Raw genomic sequence first — 16795 nt, 5'->3', positions numbered from 1 at the left:
AGTAAGTACGTTCCATTTTGAGACCAGAGATATTATGCTGGTGTTAATTTATTCATCACTGTATACACCGTAAGTCCAGAAAATTAATTGTAGTACATGTAACTGGTAAAGAAACCTTTTTAGATTATGAAACATTACAAGATAATTGTTTTTAAGGTTGCTTTGAAATAATTCTGGTCTTGACCAACAACTTCTGTAAACATTTTTATTCCCTCGTCCCGTTTTAACAAAATAAGTATTTTCTTTTTCAAAGTGACCCAAAACAAAAACGGTTGTGCACAGCGCTTTTCAATCGAGAAACTAAATTCTAATTATGTCTATATCTTAATTATCTGTACATATTTACTATTTTAAATGCTTCGCTTGATCTATGAAGCAGTGAATTTCAAATTATATGATTTTAGGCTTTTAACCTCAGTGGCGCTCAACTGATATGTTTACAAAGTAGGAAGCTATAAGCTTGTAAACACACTTTCGAATGTATTCCTGGAACCAACCAGTACTGAGCAATGAGTGTAAAATGATGATGCTCCATGAGTTTTTCGATCATTAGATAAATAGCCCGATGTGTTAAACACTCGGCCATACCACTGCTACGAAGTACAAAGTACTAAAAAGCATTTGAATGACAAATAGTGCAAGGTGAACTCACAAAACACCAAAAATATGTTTTTTCTTGTGCAAAGAAAAATGTAAATATTTAAAGAGATTTCGTTAAAGATATTTAATAAAATGTATATTCGGACGGGTTGTCATTTTCATAATGCTACTGCTTATGTTTCTGATTTGCCACAGAATAATGTTCTTCGAAATATACTTCTTTTGTCAATTATGTAAACATTGATGTTGGAAGTAAGATATTAATCACATTGCGTGTTATTTTTATAGTCTAAACTTCAAACTTTAATAAAGTTTGGATCGGTTGCCGGTTGCAAAATAATTTATCGGTTAAACAATTGTTCTTATCAATATATACTAGAAATTCATTTGACATAACTAATTTTATTGTATTGCAATGACTTAATCACAATGCTCTCTTCTTATTATAAGTTCATGTTTATACATACTTAATATCTATAACTGAAATAATTCAAATTATTTAAATTTAAAGAATAAAAATGATTCTGTTGGTTAATGTCTAAGATAAAATATCACTTACTTATAACATACACTTTGGCAGTAGTGATAAGTGGTGACGATAATGCATCATTCATTACCGAACACGTGATTGTTGTATTGTGGTAACTGTCAGCAAGTGTGATAAATGCTATATAAACCGATCTATCAACTTCATGATGCATTGCTTGGAATGACTTGTCTCCTACTGTTACAGTTGCATCTACGGGTGGTGTCCCGCCACTTGTCTTGCAATGAACTTGTATGTTCTCTTTTTCAGAACCAACAATGCATTTCTTACAATCATGAATGTCCTGCAAACCAACAAAGTCCGGGGCACTTGGTGGCACTAAAACATAACAAATATCACATACATGTATATTGGACAGCCAATTATTTGTATACTGTGTGCCATTCAACATTAAAATAGGGTTATCATTTAAGTGAGTAGATTGATTTCGACTCTAGTGGATTTTGTAACGATAAAATATCACGTAGCGCGGAAGCACCAATTAAGAGTTATCCGTAAAATACATGAATTACACAGTAAGATACAAAATACAAATAATGTATTAGATAGCCTTTAAATGACCTTTAAAATTTTACTTCCTCATGTATCAGCAAAGTGTTTGACCATAACGTGATGTTATTATGTCAGCAACTTCAACAATATACAATCGGGTTTCTGCCGGTCGGATGTGTGTATACATGATGCATACTAAGGGAAAGACTCAAAGTGCACGCTGTTCCCAACTATCGCTCTAACCCCACCCCAACACACAGGGACATAATAATGATAAGTAAAATGTTATTTTTCCATATTTAGTATTTATACAGAAAACATAAATCTGACGTCTTTTTATCGTTTTATGATGTCGAAAAAGCGGCAAGGGTATGAAATATAATTAGAACGTGTTGGTGAGGTCAAAATTGTGTAAAGGTGTAAAACAAAACATAATTTGTTAAAGTTTTGACCACATTTTAGCTTTATTCTTCGTTAGTTAGTTACAATGGAGATAACTAAATTTGCAGTTAGTTGTTGATTCTAAATTATTATAAAGAGCAATCGGCTCGTCAGCAATATAATAATGCACTGGTGTAATTATTAGAAATAAAAACTACATATATATTTTTCTACCTCATTAAAACAGCGCGATCAGCACGATAAGCATCGTTAATTAATTTTAATTATATTGTTATAAGGATGTCGGATCTATTATTTACCTAGTCCAACCACTGAAATATTATTTGTAAATCCCGCTTCTCCGCCACAATTAACACTGTAATTTCCACTTTTACTGTTGTCAATGGAAAAAGTCAATGTATACTTCCCATTTTCTATATTATTTTCAATGTAAATATCATTTCCAATCTTTATATCAAATCTAGATCCGTTTTTTGATCGAACCCACTGGCGCTCAAAATTATCAGGGTTTTCCATTACATCTTTAGACGGAAAATATTCTAAATATACATTCTCGCCCTCAAATACACGTTTATTTCTCAGGTAAACAAACCCACATGGATTATTTGGGTTATCTGAAAAAAGGACATGTGTTTCTTTTAGAAAAAATAGAAAAATACAAGTGATTCTAGTTTGATTTTTTCTTCTTGACAAATATAGGTAAGCAACATCAAATCCCTATTACATGGGAATCATTATGACATGAATAGCTCTCCATATTAATTATTTTATCTTAAAACATATATATATAGCTCTAAGTATCAAGAAACAGAATCAAAATGTCTATATCTGATTATCAGGCGAGATTATAAATTGATTCTGTAAGATGTACGAGAACAACAGTTTCGATACGGTAGTTTTTTATTATTTTTAATCTTATTGATGCAAACCCCGTGTCTCTATAAATGTGACTCTCTATTCGGATTAAATATATATTGTATGCTTATTTCTCAGTCTTTAGAGCAAGTGCAGTTTTCACTCATGTGTTTGCGCTTTTCGAACATAGAAGTAAGAAAGGCGTTTTAAAGGAGTTTATGTCCTATTATGATAAGACGACCAAAATAATCACAAGTTCCCTGTTACTGATTGGTTGAGTAAGTGGAGCGAGCATTACGAAGTAAAAATGGACTTACCATCAAGTTCAAGTTTTCCTGCTTTCATCCAACAGTGCACGCTTTCGTTGTAATAATGTATCCGGTAATAAACCTCATCATCTTTAAGTAAACTGTCTGTTAAGACCATGTAGTATGTTCCATTGTCATAATACTGTGTAAACTTGTATGTCAAAGGACGAGTATACCATGGGTTGTCGTCGGCTGCTTGTTGCCATTCCAGAATTGCATTTGGATCCTGTGAGTCCGGTGTAAAAGTAAACGTTACATTTCTTCCTAGTAAAGCTGGTTGCTTAATTTTTAGATTTCCACATTTGTTTATACCGTTGTTTTCTGTGAGTAAAAATATAATGGCATAATTGTATGTAAAATAAAGTGGTGTATAAATGGTTGTACAGTAACATAAATATAAACACTTAATATAATACACGTTTACCTAACTAAAACCTTTTTAAAATTTAGAAACACTCTAAAAACTCTAAATTATGGAAGGATAATATTTTTAGGTATTTTTGAAATTATTCTAAAGTGACGAAGCAAACAATATTTTATTTCCTTTATAAACAGTGCATTATCGTAGCTACACTATCATAATTTCAAATTTATGTGATAAATAGTTGTCATGATTATGAAAATAAGATGCGGAATACCGACACTTCGTCTTGAAAATAAATTTCCTGAATCCGGGTGTACGGAGAATCCGAATAAGGTAAACTGTTTGTATATAGAATTAAGAAGACATAAAAAGGGACTTTGTAAATCGTCAGAGGGCTCCTGGTCACAGAGAATCTGGATAACGGTGGTTTTATATATATGTATATAGTTATTCATATTGTCGCCGTATAAGGCAGACTTGTTTTTCTGTGCTCCTGGATTTTTATTATTTTATGGCGGATTGAAAGTGCTGAAAAGTGCAATTTTGTGACACATTGTAAATGAATGTTTTGTTGATTTTTATGTGTATTTAACTAGCAACAACAACACTTTTTAAGTTGTTTATGATGAATGAAAGTTACAGATATTTACAAAATATACATATTTCGGACATGATTGAAATCAATAACCAGCCAACCATAAATCAAAAGTACAGGTATTGTCGTGACCAGCTATTGAAAATAGGGTTCACGGTTTCGAGTAATAGGCAACTTAATAAATTAGACCATTGTGTACACGGTGTTATACATAAGCTGAACATCTCTCAACCCAAAACACACAAAAGGAGCAAACGTGGTGGTAAAGCTAAAATCCTGACTAAGCCTTTGCGGCAAACCTACACAATTTGAAATACCCCTCAATACAAAACACGCGTGTTCAGATTGGTGAAAAAGTGTCATGTTTTACACTTAACTGTAGATCTGTTGTTAACAAGGATAATTTTGTTGGCCAGTATTTGAGGGAACAAAGAATTGACTTTGCTTTGTTGACTGATACATGGTATTCTGACGAAAAACAACATCAGTATGAAACGTCTGATCTCAATCAACATCGTTACAAAACTATGGAAACTCATTTTCAAAGGAATAACAGTACATGTAGTTGGTTTAGACAGACCCCCATCCCTAGCCACATGTGAGCAATTTGTAACTGACTTTTCAAATTTCATAGAAGATATCTTACCTACATACTCTAACTTGTTGATTATGGGAGACTTCAACATTCACCTTAACAATGGTAGTGGTGCATTTACAAACTTTCAAAATTGCCTTCATGCTATGGGTTTAGAGCAGTTCAATGAGTCAATATTTGAATCTAAGCGTATTGTCCGGAAAAAAGAGAGAATTTGGAGAAAGTACAAAGAGCCAGAACAGTTCAAGAAATTTAAAGAAGCACAGAATAGATACTGTAAAGAAATTGATTCTGAGAAAAAACTAGTAATCAATGAGAAAAATCTAAATAAAAAAACTCTATGGTATAATTTCGGAATTAACTGGTACAAAAGCTGAAAATCCTATGCCACAGTCTATAAATGACGGTGAGCTAGCTGAGAAGTTTGCAGACTTTTTCATGGACAAAATAGCTAAAATTCGTAAATCACTTCAGGATTTTCCAAGCTTCATTCCAAATGTCAAACAAGTTCAACCTTTAGAAAATTTCAGGGATCTTACAGAAACACAGGTGACGAGCCTTATATGTGAACTAAATACCAAATTGTGTGAGCTGGACTTATTACCCATATATTAAAGTCACTTCTTGATTAGCTTCTGCCAACCATTACCAAACTGGCCAAATATCTTTGTCTAAAGGCGTATTTCAAACACACTGGAAACAGGCGATCATTAGACCCCTTCTTAAGAAGTCTGGTTTAGAATTATAATTGTCAAACTACAGGCCTGTCAGTAACTTATCGTTTCTTTCAAAATTGATAGAAAAGGCTGCGCTCTTCAGACTAAATAACCATGTCGATACCCATAATTTGTTACCCAAAAATCAATCAGCATACAGACGTCATCATTCATATGAGACTGCTTTACTCAGACTTGTCAATGATCTTCTAGACGGTATGGAGAAGCAAGAGGTGACAGCTCTAATTGCAAAAGATCTAAGTGCAGCTTTCGACACCGTTGACCACAACATTCTACTCGACGTGTTACAGTACGTCAGTACGGTATCAATGGTACCGTGTTAGCATGGGTAGACTCGTACCTGCGACCTCGTATTTGTCGCGTCAGTGTTAATTCTACTGAATCGACTCAACGATTGCTGGAATGCAGTGTACCCCAGGGGAGCTGTCTTGGTCCGTGGCTCTATCTCACATATGCGGGAACCCTATTTGATGTGATACCACCAACCATATCTGTGTACGGCTTTGCTGATGACCACATTGCTAGTCAACGCTTTCGACCATCTTTAGTGACCAATGAACTTAACGCTATAAAGCAACTTGAAGACAGTGCTGTAATCATCAATGACTGGATGAATGCCAATAAACTCAAAATGAACACCACTCAGACAGAATTCATTATGTTTGGTAGTAAATCCCAACTTGGTAAATGTTCAATTAAAGAAATTGATATCGCCGGTGATAAAATTCAAAATGTCAGTGTCATAAGATACTTAGGTGCCTACTTAGACGAGGGCCTAAGATTCTCAACACATGTTAAAACCAAGTGTAGAACTGCCATGTTAAATTACTTGAGAATAAAGAGCATTCGCAAATATCTGACTCAGGACGCCACAAAAATCCTAGTATTGTCGCTTGTAATCTCACATTTGGATTATTGCAACGCTATATTGTTTGGCATTTCAGAAAGTGAATTACAGAAATTACAGCGTATCCAGAATATCTGGCTAAACTTGTTTTGCAACGCGGAAAATATGATAGTTCCAAAGACTCTTTGTTTTAACTGCATTGGTTACCAATTAAAGCTAGAATCAATTTTAAAATACTATGTACAATGTATAACTGTTTTATGGGCAATGCTCCGGTTTATCTAACAGAACTGTTACACAAACCTGTCATAAAGAGACCAAATCTCAGATCTGTTGATAATATGGATTATTGTTTTGCTGTCCCCTTTAACAAAAGTTAAACATTTAACGACAGAAGTTTTAGTACCGTCGGTCCAACTCTCTGGAATTAATTGCGTCTGTATATAAGAGAGTCTTCGACTTTGGACATGTTCAAGAAAAATGTCAAAACCTACTATTTTAGAGATTTTTACGCATTGTTTTAAGATTGTGATTGGGCTTTAAACTGATCGAGATGTGGAAATGTGTTTAAAATTTTACTAAAATAACCATTAATTTTATTTTCTTTTAAATTATTTTTTATTATTATTTTTTATAGCTATTCTTTTTTTTAAGTTTTAATACTTTATATTTTACACGGCTGATTTATTTTACTTATTTTTTTGTAGTTCATATGTCATGCATATAGGATTTAAATGAACAAAACTAATATGCTATCACCTTAGTTACTTGTACAAGTGCATGTTTCAAATATTGAATATAAAATACAATACTCAGACGCTAAGTGATTAAAAACTATAAAAATGCTGTACCGGAACTGCAATTTTTTAAAGTCACTATTTATTTACCACATTCTTTAATTCCACATATGTCCCAATCGCTACTGTTTGACGTCCAGCACCAAAGATAATTCTCTCCGATATTACGGCAAAAGTTTGCTGCATCCGATACTGTAGAGTCAATGAATTGTTCATTTTCGTAGACATGTAAAACGTTTGAATCCCATCTTATGCACGGTGTCCCGTCCTTTGTCGTCTGCTGGTGGCCGTTGTAGTCATCTACCGTTGTACTATAGCAGTCTATCACCACGCCTGAAAGACAGTGTCTTTTATATGTAGCTATCAATTAATAACAACAATGAGTTCGCTGTTACTTCATTTATGATTGTTTTACGACTTAAAATGAAAAAAGATAGATAACATGGCTTTTAACAGCTTTATAAGATATAAAACTCGAAGTATAATCAAACGCTTCCCGGTCTGAGGCTGTAGTCCCAAAGTTACGGCACATGAATTGATCAAAATATACATAGAAATTGTTACAGTACCGTACGACACTTAAGTTTTGAAAAAGAAACTTCCGGCTTCCGGATTTTATTTATAAATAAGGCACTGGGCGTAAGAGTTTAAATCGTAGAAATGGAGGTTGCTCCAGATTACAGAGGATCCGGATAAGGGTGACTTCACTTAGTAATACATGGTATGTTACTTTGCCAAGCCTTATTTTTTAAGATAAATACGTCATTCAAAGATTATAAAACATAGCTTCATGTACAAAACGTTGATACAAGTTGCATAAATGAGCAAAGCCGAGTGGTGCGTGTGCCGTACTATAAATCTTAGGATCGCTAACCCCATTAGTCGCAAGAAACATTACACCGATTGCTCAGCATTACTTGGTTCCAAAAACGGATTTAAAAATGTGTCTATAAGCTACATGTATTAGCTTTTACTCCACACGAACAAATGGCAAACTTCCAGTTTTACTGGTGGAGGAAAGCATTATTTCAGACATAAAGAGGCATCAGAATAGAACCAACGACGTTCAGTAGGCTAACTGGATAGCTTCCCCACACATATAAATTCAATGTCCCTGACGGGACTCGATTACTTGGCGTTGAGGGCAAAGTTTGAAGTCAACGACCATAACCACAGTGTGTAAACTAATCACAATTATTTGTAACAAGTTATGAAAATGCTTATTCGATAATGCCGAATTATTTCAGTTATCAACGATTTCTAATTTACTACATTTTTCAATTCCACATCTGTCCCAATCGTGTGATGTCCAACACCAGAGATAATTCTCTCCGACAGCACGACAAAAGTTTGCTGCATCTGATACTGTAGCGTCACGGAATTGTTCGTTTGTGTAATCCTCATAATCTTTAGAATCCCATCTTATGCACGGTGTCCCGTCCTTTGTCGTCTGCTGATGGCCGATGTAGTTATCTACCGTTGTAATATAGCAGTCTATCACCACGCCTGCAATATAGTGTCTTTTTATGCAGCTAGTATTTGAAACGGTTTTTAATTAAATCAAAATTTAATTTTTTTTGAATGACATCATGCTCATTATCACAAGCACTATCGTCTGTAAATATAAAATCACCATTATCGTCATCGTCGTCGTTATCATTATACAATATCAACAACCAGCACAGTCACCATTGTTAAAATCGCTACCGTCAACATCTCAATCATCATAAATATTTTTTACTGGCAAAATCTCACCAATAAACCATGATAATGTCAGAATCATTCATTTTTTTTTTCACCACTATCATCTTATTCAACATCATTATCCTAATTCAATTTGTCAAAATCTCCTCATAGCAATTAACGTTGTTAGAATCATCATTATCCTCCTCATCATCATAATCATTTCCTTTCATTGTAAGGTTATCATTTTTATCATCATCAACAACAATAACAACATCAACAAGACCGTCATATAAGTTAATGATAAAAATGCAATATACCTACCGGTTCCGGTGACAACACACAATACTAAAATGACTGAAAAAAATCCAAAAGGGAAACAAGTATTACTATTCATTGTAAGCAACGAGTAACTTGATACTGATTCTAAAGATATTTATATTAAAACAGTGTATATGTATAACGAAATATTGATTTAAAAGAGGGAAGTGGTGAGAACGTATATATATAATGTCCGCTTTATAAATATATCTTTATTTATTATGACAAAACTAAATGATTAATCAGGGAAGATATTCATAAGATTTCCTGGTACACGGTTATTTAATTCTTCCACTAGAAACATTGATGTAAACGGAAAATTTCTCACTATCAATACATTATAGCAAGACTGTCAACTATCGCTTGGATCGCTTGTACCCAAACGCTGACAATGTCGTGAAAATTAAAATTAAAATAAAAATAGCAAGAAGTATCTTTTTTTAAAACAAGATACTCCGTTGAAGTAAAACTGGTTAACTTGCATATGGAAGTTCTTAGTTTTCCATGCAAAGTCATACAAAATTTTAGCATCGCTGCTTGCTTAACAAATACATAAGACTATACTGTTTAATATGTAAAAATATATGAAAATTATAAACATTATATCAATTGAACACATCAATAATCATATCATATATAGACACTTATAGAACATCATAAACTGAGGATGCCTGATAAGTTCTTATATTTTTCTCGTTATTTTGGACAATATTTGAACATTTTATTTTAGAATTATCCTTTACAGTTTGTTTGTTTTTTTAATTGAAAGGAATATCCTTGACATTTTTATTTAAAATGGCAAATTTCATTTTGAAATTTCAAAATGACCAATGAAAACTCTCCTTTATATTCAGTTTTTCCCTGTAAATTTTACAAAAAGTAAAACTGATTTTAGACCGGCCAAAAATGTCAAATATGTATAAAGATATTCGATGATAAAGAGATTAATTTGTGAATGCAACTTATCACAAATTCCTAGATCAATGCATTCTTGAACTATCCAGCTCCTGACACGACATTACACTTCCAAAGAATAGACTAACAAACAATGCAAGTGTATGGTTCGAGATCTACCATTGTATATTTACGACTTTAAAGCAAGCTTTTTCATGATTTAAAGTATGGCTCCGCTCAATAATGTATTTTGCATTGCCCGCACTTTTATGTCAAGATTTTACATGATAGTAATTGAGGAGAAAACTAAAACACGCTCCGTAAATATTTGACTTTTCAACTACATATATGCAAGACAGCGTGATCCTGGATGGCAACATAAACATTTAACAAGACTTGGCCATTTCTACCCGTATACAGCTAGCCCTAAACAAATCAATCCACATGATAACGGACGATAAAAGACATGCAAAGGGCTCCGTAGCATTGAAATACTAGTTTTATTACGAAGCTACAAAAAAGTGTGTAAGCTTCTGTGGGGTAAACGTACGGAGCCCCTAAGGTGACATTTTCCACACTTTTTTCCCCGGAATTTAATTCGTTTTTACGAAATAATAATTCGTAATTACGAAATAATAATTCGTTTTTACGAAATATTAATTCGTAAATACGAAATATTAATTCGTTTTTACGAAATATTAATTCGTAATTACGAAATATTATTTCGTTTTTACGAAATATTAATTCGTTTTTACGAAATATTAATTCGTTTTTACGAAATATTTATTCGTAATTACGAAATATTATTTCGTAATTACGAAATATTAATTCGTAATTACGAAATATTATTTCGTAATTACGAAATATTAATTCGTTATTACGAAATATTAATTCGTTTTTACGAAATATTATTTCGTAATTACGAAATATTATTTCGTAATTACGAAATATTAATTCGTAAAAACGAAATGTTATTTCGTAATTACGAAATAATATTTCGTAAAAACGAATTAAATTTTTTCTAGCGTTTCAAAGAGTTTTGGTAATATTTATAAATAAGGCCTCAAAACTAAGTTCCTGACTTAATATAAGGCATGTACATGCACTAAAGGCATGTATATGCACTATAAATAGTGATTTTTGTTCTCCCCAAGTTTTTAACTTTACACTATTGTACATAAATTAAAATATTCGCATGTCAATAGCGTTGAGCCACAGCCGTGATAGACACGCGCTAGGAAAATTTACTTAAAATGGGGGTCCTGTGCTTCAAATCCAAACATGGACATTTCTAATACTAAATTGTGAGGAAATATTCATTTTAAATTGATTAGATTAGTGAAATCTGGACCAACCCCCTCCTCGTCCCATTAGTTTTACTTATGTATATGATAAAAGAACGGAATAATATAGCATGCTTCTGTTTTAAAGATACATGTCGTAAAGGATTGCCTCAAACATTAAAACATTGCTGATAGGAACATGTATTTGACAATGGGGAAAAAAGACCATTTTGGATAGAGAATGACTTCTCACTTAAAAACCCTGTTCACTTGAATATAATAACTTGAGAACCATTCGGCTTATAATCGCAAAGTTGATCAAGGCATGTAAATGACCCATTTGTGAGATTAATAGTTTCATTATCAAGCTCAAAATGACCTTAAAAAAGATTTCGTAAAAACGAATTAATATTTCGTAATTACGAAATAACATTTCGTTTTTACGAATTAATATTTCGTAATAACGAAATAATATTTCGTAATTACGAAATAACATTTCGTAAAAACGAATTAATATTTCGTAAATACGAATTAATATTTCGTAAAAACGAATTGATATTTCGTAATTACGAAATAACATTTCGTTTTTACGAATTAATATTTCGTAATTACGAAATAATATTTCGTAAATACGAATTAATATTTCGTAAAAACGAATTGATATTTCGTAATTACGAATTAATATTTCGTAAAAACGAATTAAATGCCGGTGTAAAAGTGTCGAGAATGTCATCTTAGGGGCTCCGTATAAACGTCTCTATATGACGAACTCATTTTCAAATGTCCGACTGAACGGCATTACATAGCATTTTTTTCGAAATACTAATACTTGTACATGTTTCTGTATACAAAAAGGGTATTGTAATTGAATACGATTGTTATTTTATTTGCTAAATGACAATTATATACATTTTTATTTGGTCATAAGGGTTTTATAAAACAAATAAACATGTGCTTTGATTTGTCTAGCATTTCATATCCATCAAATGTTTAAACAATGTTCAGCGTTTGAAGTCGTTTAGACTTTAGTAATAAATTAAACTTGGTCCTTGAAACGTAAATTGAGGGCATCATAATCAATACAACTTTTTTCGGTACCCAACTCAATTAGGTTACAAAGTGTCACCTTTTTCCATTGAATAATGTTCCGTGCTACCTGCCGTATCAACAGGAAATTTATGAATAGCGGGCCAAAATTTAAATCAATGGCAAAGGTTTAAAGGAATAGGAATGGATGGATTGATGTCTGTCTTATATAAATATTCATCATTTAAAAAGAGGAACCATGACAGTTTTCATATTGACATCAACCCTATAAGAGAGAAATTCGTGTTTTAAGACACTATTTTTTACTTGAGAAATAAGTTCATGGGCGCCGCCATTTTGGCGTTCTGTCATTCTCGCGAGACAGACGAGACCGAGATTGTGACGTGTAATACCCACTTCCGGTATAGGTGTACACGCTGGTACAACTGAAATATATCTTGATGAAGAACTTATTAATTTTATTGCGTGCATTATATATTATTTATGAAAACATCATATGGAACTGAATTGCTTTAATTAATTAATTAATTGAAGACGCCTCGACATTAATTATTATTTCTCCGATATTCAAGCTTGCTGATGATCCCACCACATGATTTAAGCAATGACTGCTTAATTTTCAAAGATAAACCATAAATTTAATTTGGGTACTATGAGAAACTTCTTCAAATTGACGATATATCCTTTTATTTTGTACTTAATTTTCGCTAGACAAGCTGTCCAAATAGGGTACATCGCCGGTCACGTATCTTTTTTTCAGGTAAAATATCAACTAAATCCAATATATATCTACTTACCAAATTCCTTTTCCCGACAGATACGCATTTCTACTACCGTAAATTTAATCCAATAAAACAAAAAAATCATAAATCTACTTAATATTTAAAATGATTATTGGTAACTGAAAAAATGTGTTGCTATTTTATGACGTGCTGTAATTTACTACAGCATAACTTGACAGGTGTGGAACCTAATTCCCCCTAAGGTCATTCAGTTCACTGATGAAGCGTAAAAAATAGATGTCTTATTTCGTCATTAGAATATTTGACAAGGGTGATTAACCAATCAGGGCAACATTGTGCATGATCAAAAGGTCTGTCGGCACAGAGGCATACAAGGAGCAATAAAAATCGTCAGTATACACAGTGTGACAGGAGCATTTGGTGCAAATTAGGAACAATTAAAATAGACAATGCGCAGTATTAGACATAAATAGTAAAAACCAGCAATTGTGTGAATAAATTATGCAAATTAGACTTTTGAGCAGCCAAAAAAAATGATTTGCCTGCAGTTAATATTAGGCTACGATTACGATGCGCAGCATCATACGTTGACAGACATGTTAACAATTTACTTTTCAAAAGAGTTGCTTATATTTTGAAATGTGTACATCAATTATAACATATGTTCACACCTTTAAATTTGAAAGTCAGAATCAAACTGCAAAAATTTAATTATATGTACTATTAAGAACACGTTTTAGTAGGGTTTTTATAATGGAAGTGGCTAGCGTACGGGCCCGTACGGCTAGCCAAAAGTTTTAGCCGTACGTGAGTCACGTACGACTAGCAAGGACACGCTGTATTGGCTAGCAGTACGGCACTTTTCAAAATTTTATGGAAGTCGAAAATGCATATATGTTATTTTATGACTTTAAGCGAGGATTTTAACCAAGAAACAGCATTAATTGTCTTTGGATGTTAACTTTTTAGAGATTAATCGCCTTGATCGCTATATATATCGATCTTTGTCATCGCAAGATGTCGAGAGAAAAAATCCTTTGCTTGCATTTACACCAATTGAAATAGTTTACAAAATTTTGATAATAATCCTTTTTTGTTTCATTAAGTTTAATTTTCGACACTTTTATATGAAAAAAAAAACAAAACAACAAACACTGAAAATGATTGTTGTTAGGCTCTTGATAATTGCGACAATTACCGACTGTACTGTATAGAAGTTTGTCCATCAAGGAAAGTTTGCATGTTCCGTGAAAGGCATTCTAAAATTCTATTGTCAGTCCCTGGATAGGTTTTAATTAAGGCTGATTAATTGATTGACTGTGCTTTTATGTTCGATATTTATCTACTGTTTTGAAAATTATATAATTATTTTTGCATTTCACCGGTTTTTTTTATTCAATGTTCTTTTTATTCATTTATTCCACTCCGATCATTTTTTATTCGATCCATGTGCTTAAAATTAACAAAAATGATTTAATAATTCATACAAATAAAACAACAAATGATAAGCATGAAAATCAACAATTTTATAACGTTCGACTTCCATATAATTTTGAAAAGTGCCGTACGGCTAGACAATACGTACAGTGGTCATTAATATTTCCTTACGATTCAACTATATTTATCATGAATCTAAAGATGTGGGGAAATGACATCACGCGCACCTGTTTTTATACGGCCAATACACAAACATGGCCGCGCTTACTGATTTGTAGAAATCGGTGATTTGGCGATTTAAATTTTGTTATCATTCGTTTAATATTATTATTTGGCGGCAGAAAATTGGCAGACTTATTATTTATAGTATTCTTTTTCTGAAATCAAGTTTTTATTCTAACCTTGTCTTTCCCTTTAAGGAATGATTCTAAATTCGATTTAGATGAATTACGAAAATTATACCGGATAGTTTCCACATCGGATTTTAATCAATTTTCAACGTTATTTAATATCCCACCAGACCCACTCGTGGAAAAATGACCATATGAACCGTGCCTTCGTATAACAGTTTTTTTCGGCCAAAGGCCGTCTGATTTCACCTTGACTTTCGCTGAAATTAACAGTAAATCAAAGTGCTGCAGCACTGAATGCGACGGACATGCAACCGGAGAGACATTTAGGCTTTTTTTTTTTTAGAAAAAAAAAACAACACAAAAGATATAACAGAGAAAATTTTTTCCATACAAGTTCGAGATTTGTAGAGCAATATATTTTATGTGTCAGATTTTCTACTTTCAAGCAGAACAAGTCCAAATTTTTAAATACAGAATGAAATTTATGCCTAAAAACTCTGGTCAAACTTGTAAATCAGTGTCCTTATCGATTTATTCCAAGAAATGATATGTAAATAGAAAAAAAAACTGTCAACGAAATATTTCTAAAATAAAACCATGCAAATAAACTTCAATCATAATACATAATACATGTGAGAATGTTAATTAGAATTGCTTCGTGTTATATCATAGTGGGCATATAGACAATAAAATATAAGTCATTTGTATTTTTATTTTTTATTTCTCTTGGACATGTCTCATTAAAAATATTTTTGCTTAAAATCATCAGCAATTAATGGTGTTTTTTTTTTAGATTTTTTTTTCATTTACGTCACGTAAGCACTACAGTGTTTAGTTGTCTCTTTCAATTTCACACTAAATTCCATTTTCAACTTGTTTGCTTGTTACAACTGTATAGAATTTCTTAAAGTATTGCATGTAAACAAAGTAAGTATCCGCTGGTTTATTACATGTATAATGTGAACTCGTCTGAAAGTCAGCACAGATGATGCAGAATCTATTTTTAGAATAGTGTTATCTTCTGGTCGAAGGCTATTATAATCTCATAGCAGGTTAACTCATATCGTGACCTAGAAAACTATGTAAACAAAACACAAATAGAAGTAGAACTGATATTATAACTTCCTTTCAATAAAGATTACCATGAAAGACTACATGGTGGTAAAGTGTTGAAAAACTCCCTTGTTACATGCATTTTCAAAAATAGATATTTATAATACTAACCAGTGTACTGTAGTCTAATTTATTAATAACTGCTGGATATTCAGCTCAACCCGCGGTATGAGTCACGAAAAGAGTTCTTCTTTTATTAATGCGCGAGTTATTCTAAATTCACGAAAAACTTTTGATCTGTTAATAAAAATGTTTTGTTTAATGGGGAAATATTTATTTCCTGCTTATAATTTCTATGAACTATTGAGCTTACTCCTTAATTATAGCATAATTTGCTGTCCTACTTTTTCGACAGCGGTAAATCGTTTCAGCAGTTATTTGCATAATTGCGCAATAATACTACGGGGCTACAGTGTTTTTATCAATCAAATACGTTTATATTTTAACTTGGATAACTTAATTTGAAATTGAAAAGGCTAAATATGGAAGTTTTTAAGATATCCCGACGAAGTATGGGAGTTTCATAGGATCAAATTCATGTACTATTTCGTGCGCTGTTATTCGGTTGAGGACACATTGCGCTATTGTAGCCAACGAAATCCCATGTGTAGATGACATAGCTCTGAACGCGCCTGAGGCCGCGTCCGTCGCAAAAATGAATATAGGCAGAATTTTCATTGGTCGTTTTAACACTAATAGCTTGTTCGATTTATACTTTAGAAGAGCTTCCGTTACATGTAGAGGTCTGTTTGATTGCGCGATGGCAAGAAGTGTTGGAAAAA

General features: G+C 32.5%; 2 protein-coding genes across 2 annotated transcripts; both read right to left on the bottom strand.

Annotated features, from left to right (window-relative positions):
• Window positions 1–1017: 1017 nt before the first annotated feature.
• On the bottom strand, window positions 1018–2650 carry LOC132757892 (uncharacterized). The gene is made up of 2 exons (XM_060749387.1): window positions 2341–2650; window positions 1018–1465 (listed from the first exon to the last, which is right to left on the bottom strand). The coding sequence occupies exons 1-2, from the start codon at window positions 2555–2557 to the stop codon at window positions 1152–1154; spliced, it is 531 nt and encodes a 176-aa protein (XP_060605370.1). The 5' UTR covers window positions 2558–2650; the 3' UTR covers window positions 1018–1151.
• Window positions 2651–3190: 540 nt separating this feature from the next.
• LOC132757891 (hepatocyte growth factor-like protein) lies at window positions 3191–8645 on the bottom strand (the record flags this gene model as incomplete). Its single annotated transcript, XM_060749386.1, has 3 exons — window positions 3191–3525; window positions 7230–7472; window positions 8412–8645. Coding segments are annotated over 3 exons (812 nt in total), but the record flags the coding sequence as incomplete, so codon positions are not given.
• Between the last annotated feature and the right edge of the window lie 8150 nt (window positions 8646–16795).

This window comes from Ruditapes philippinarum, unplaced genomic scaffold (genome assembly GCF_026571515.1).
Source record: "Ruditapes philippinarum isolate M1 unplaced genomic scaffold, ASM2657151v2 ctg18234_1_1_1_1, whole genome shotgun sequence".
Lineage (NCBI taxonomy): Eukaryota > Metazoa > Mollusca > Bivalvia > Venerida > Veneridae > Ruditapes > Ruditapes philippinarum.
This window is presented reverse-complemented; position numbering and strand designations above follow the sequence as displayed.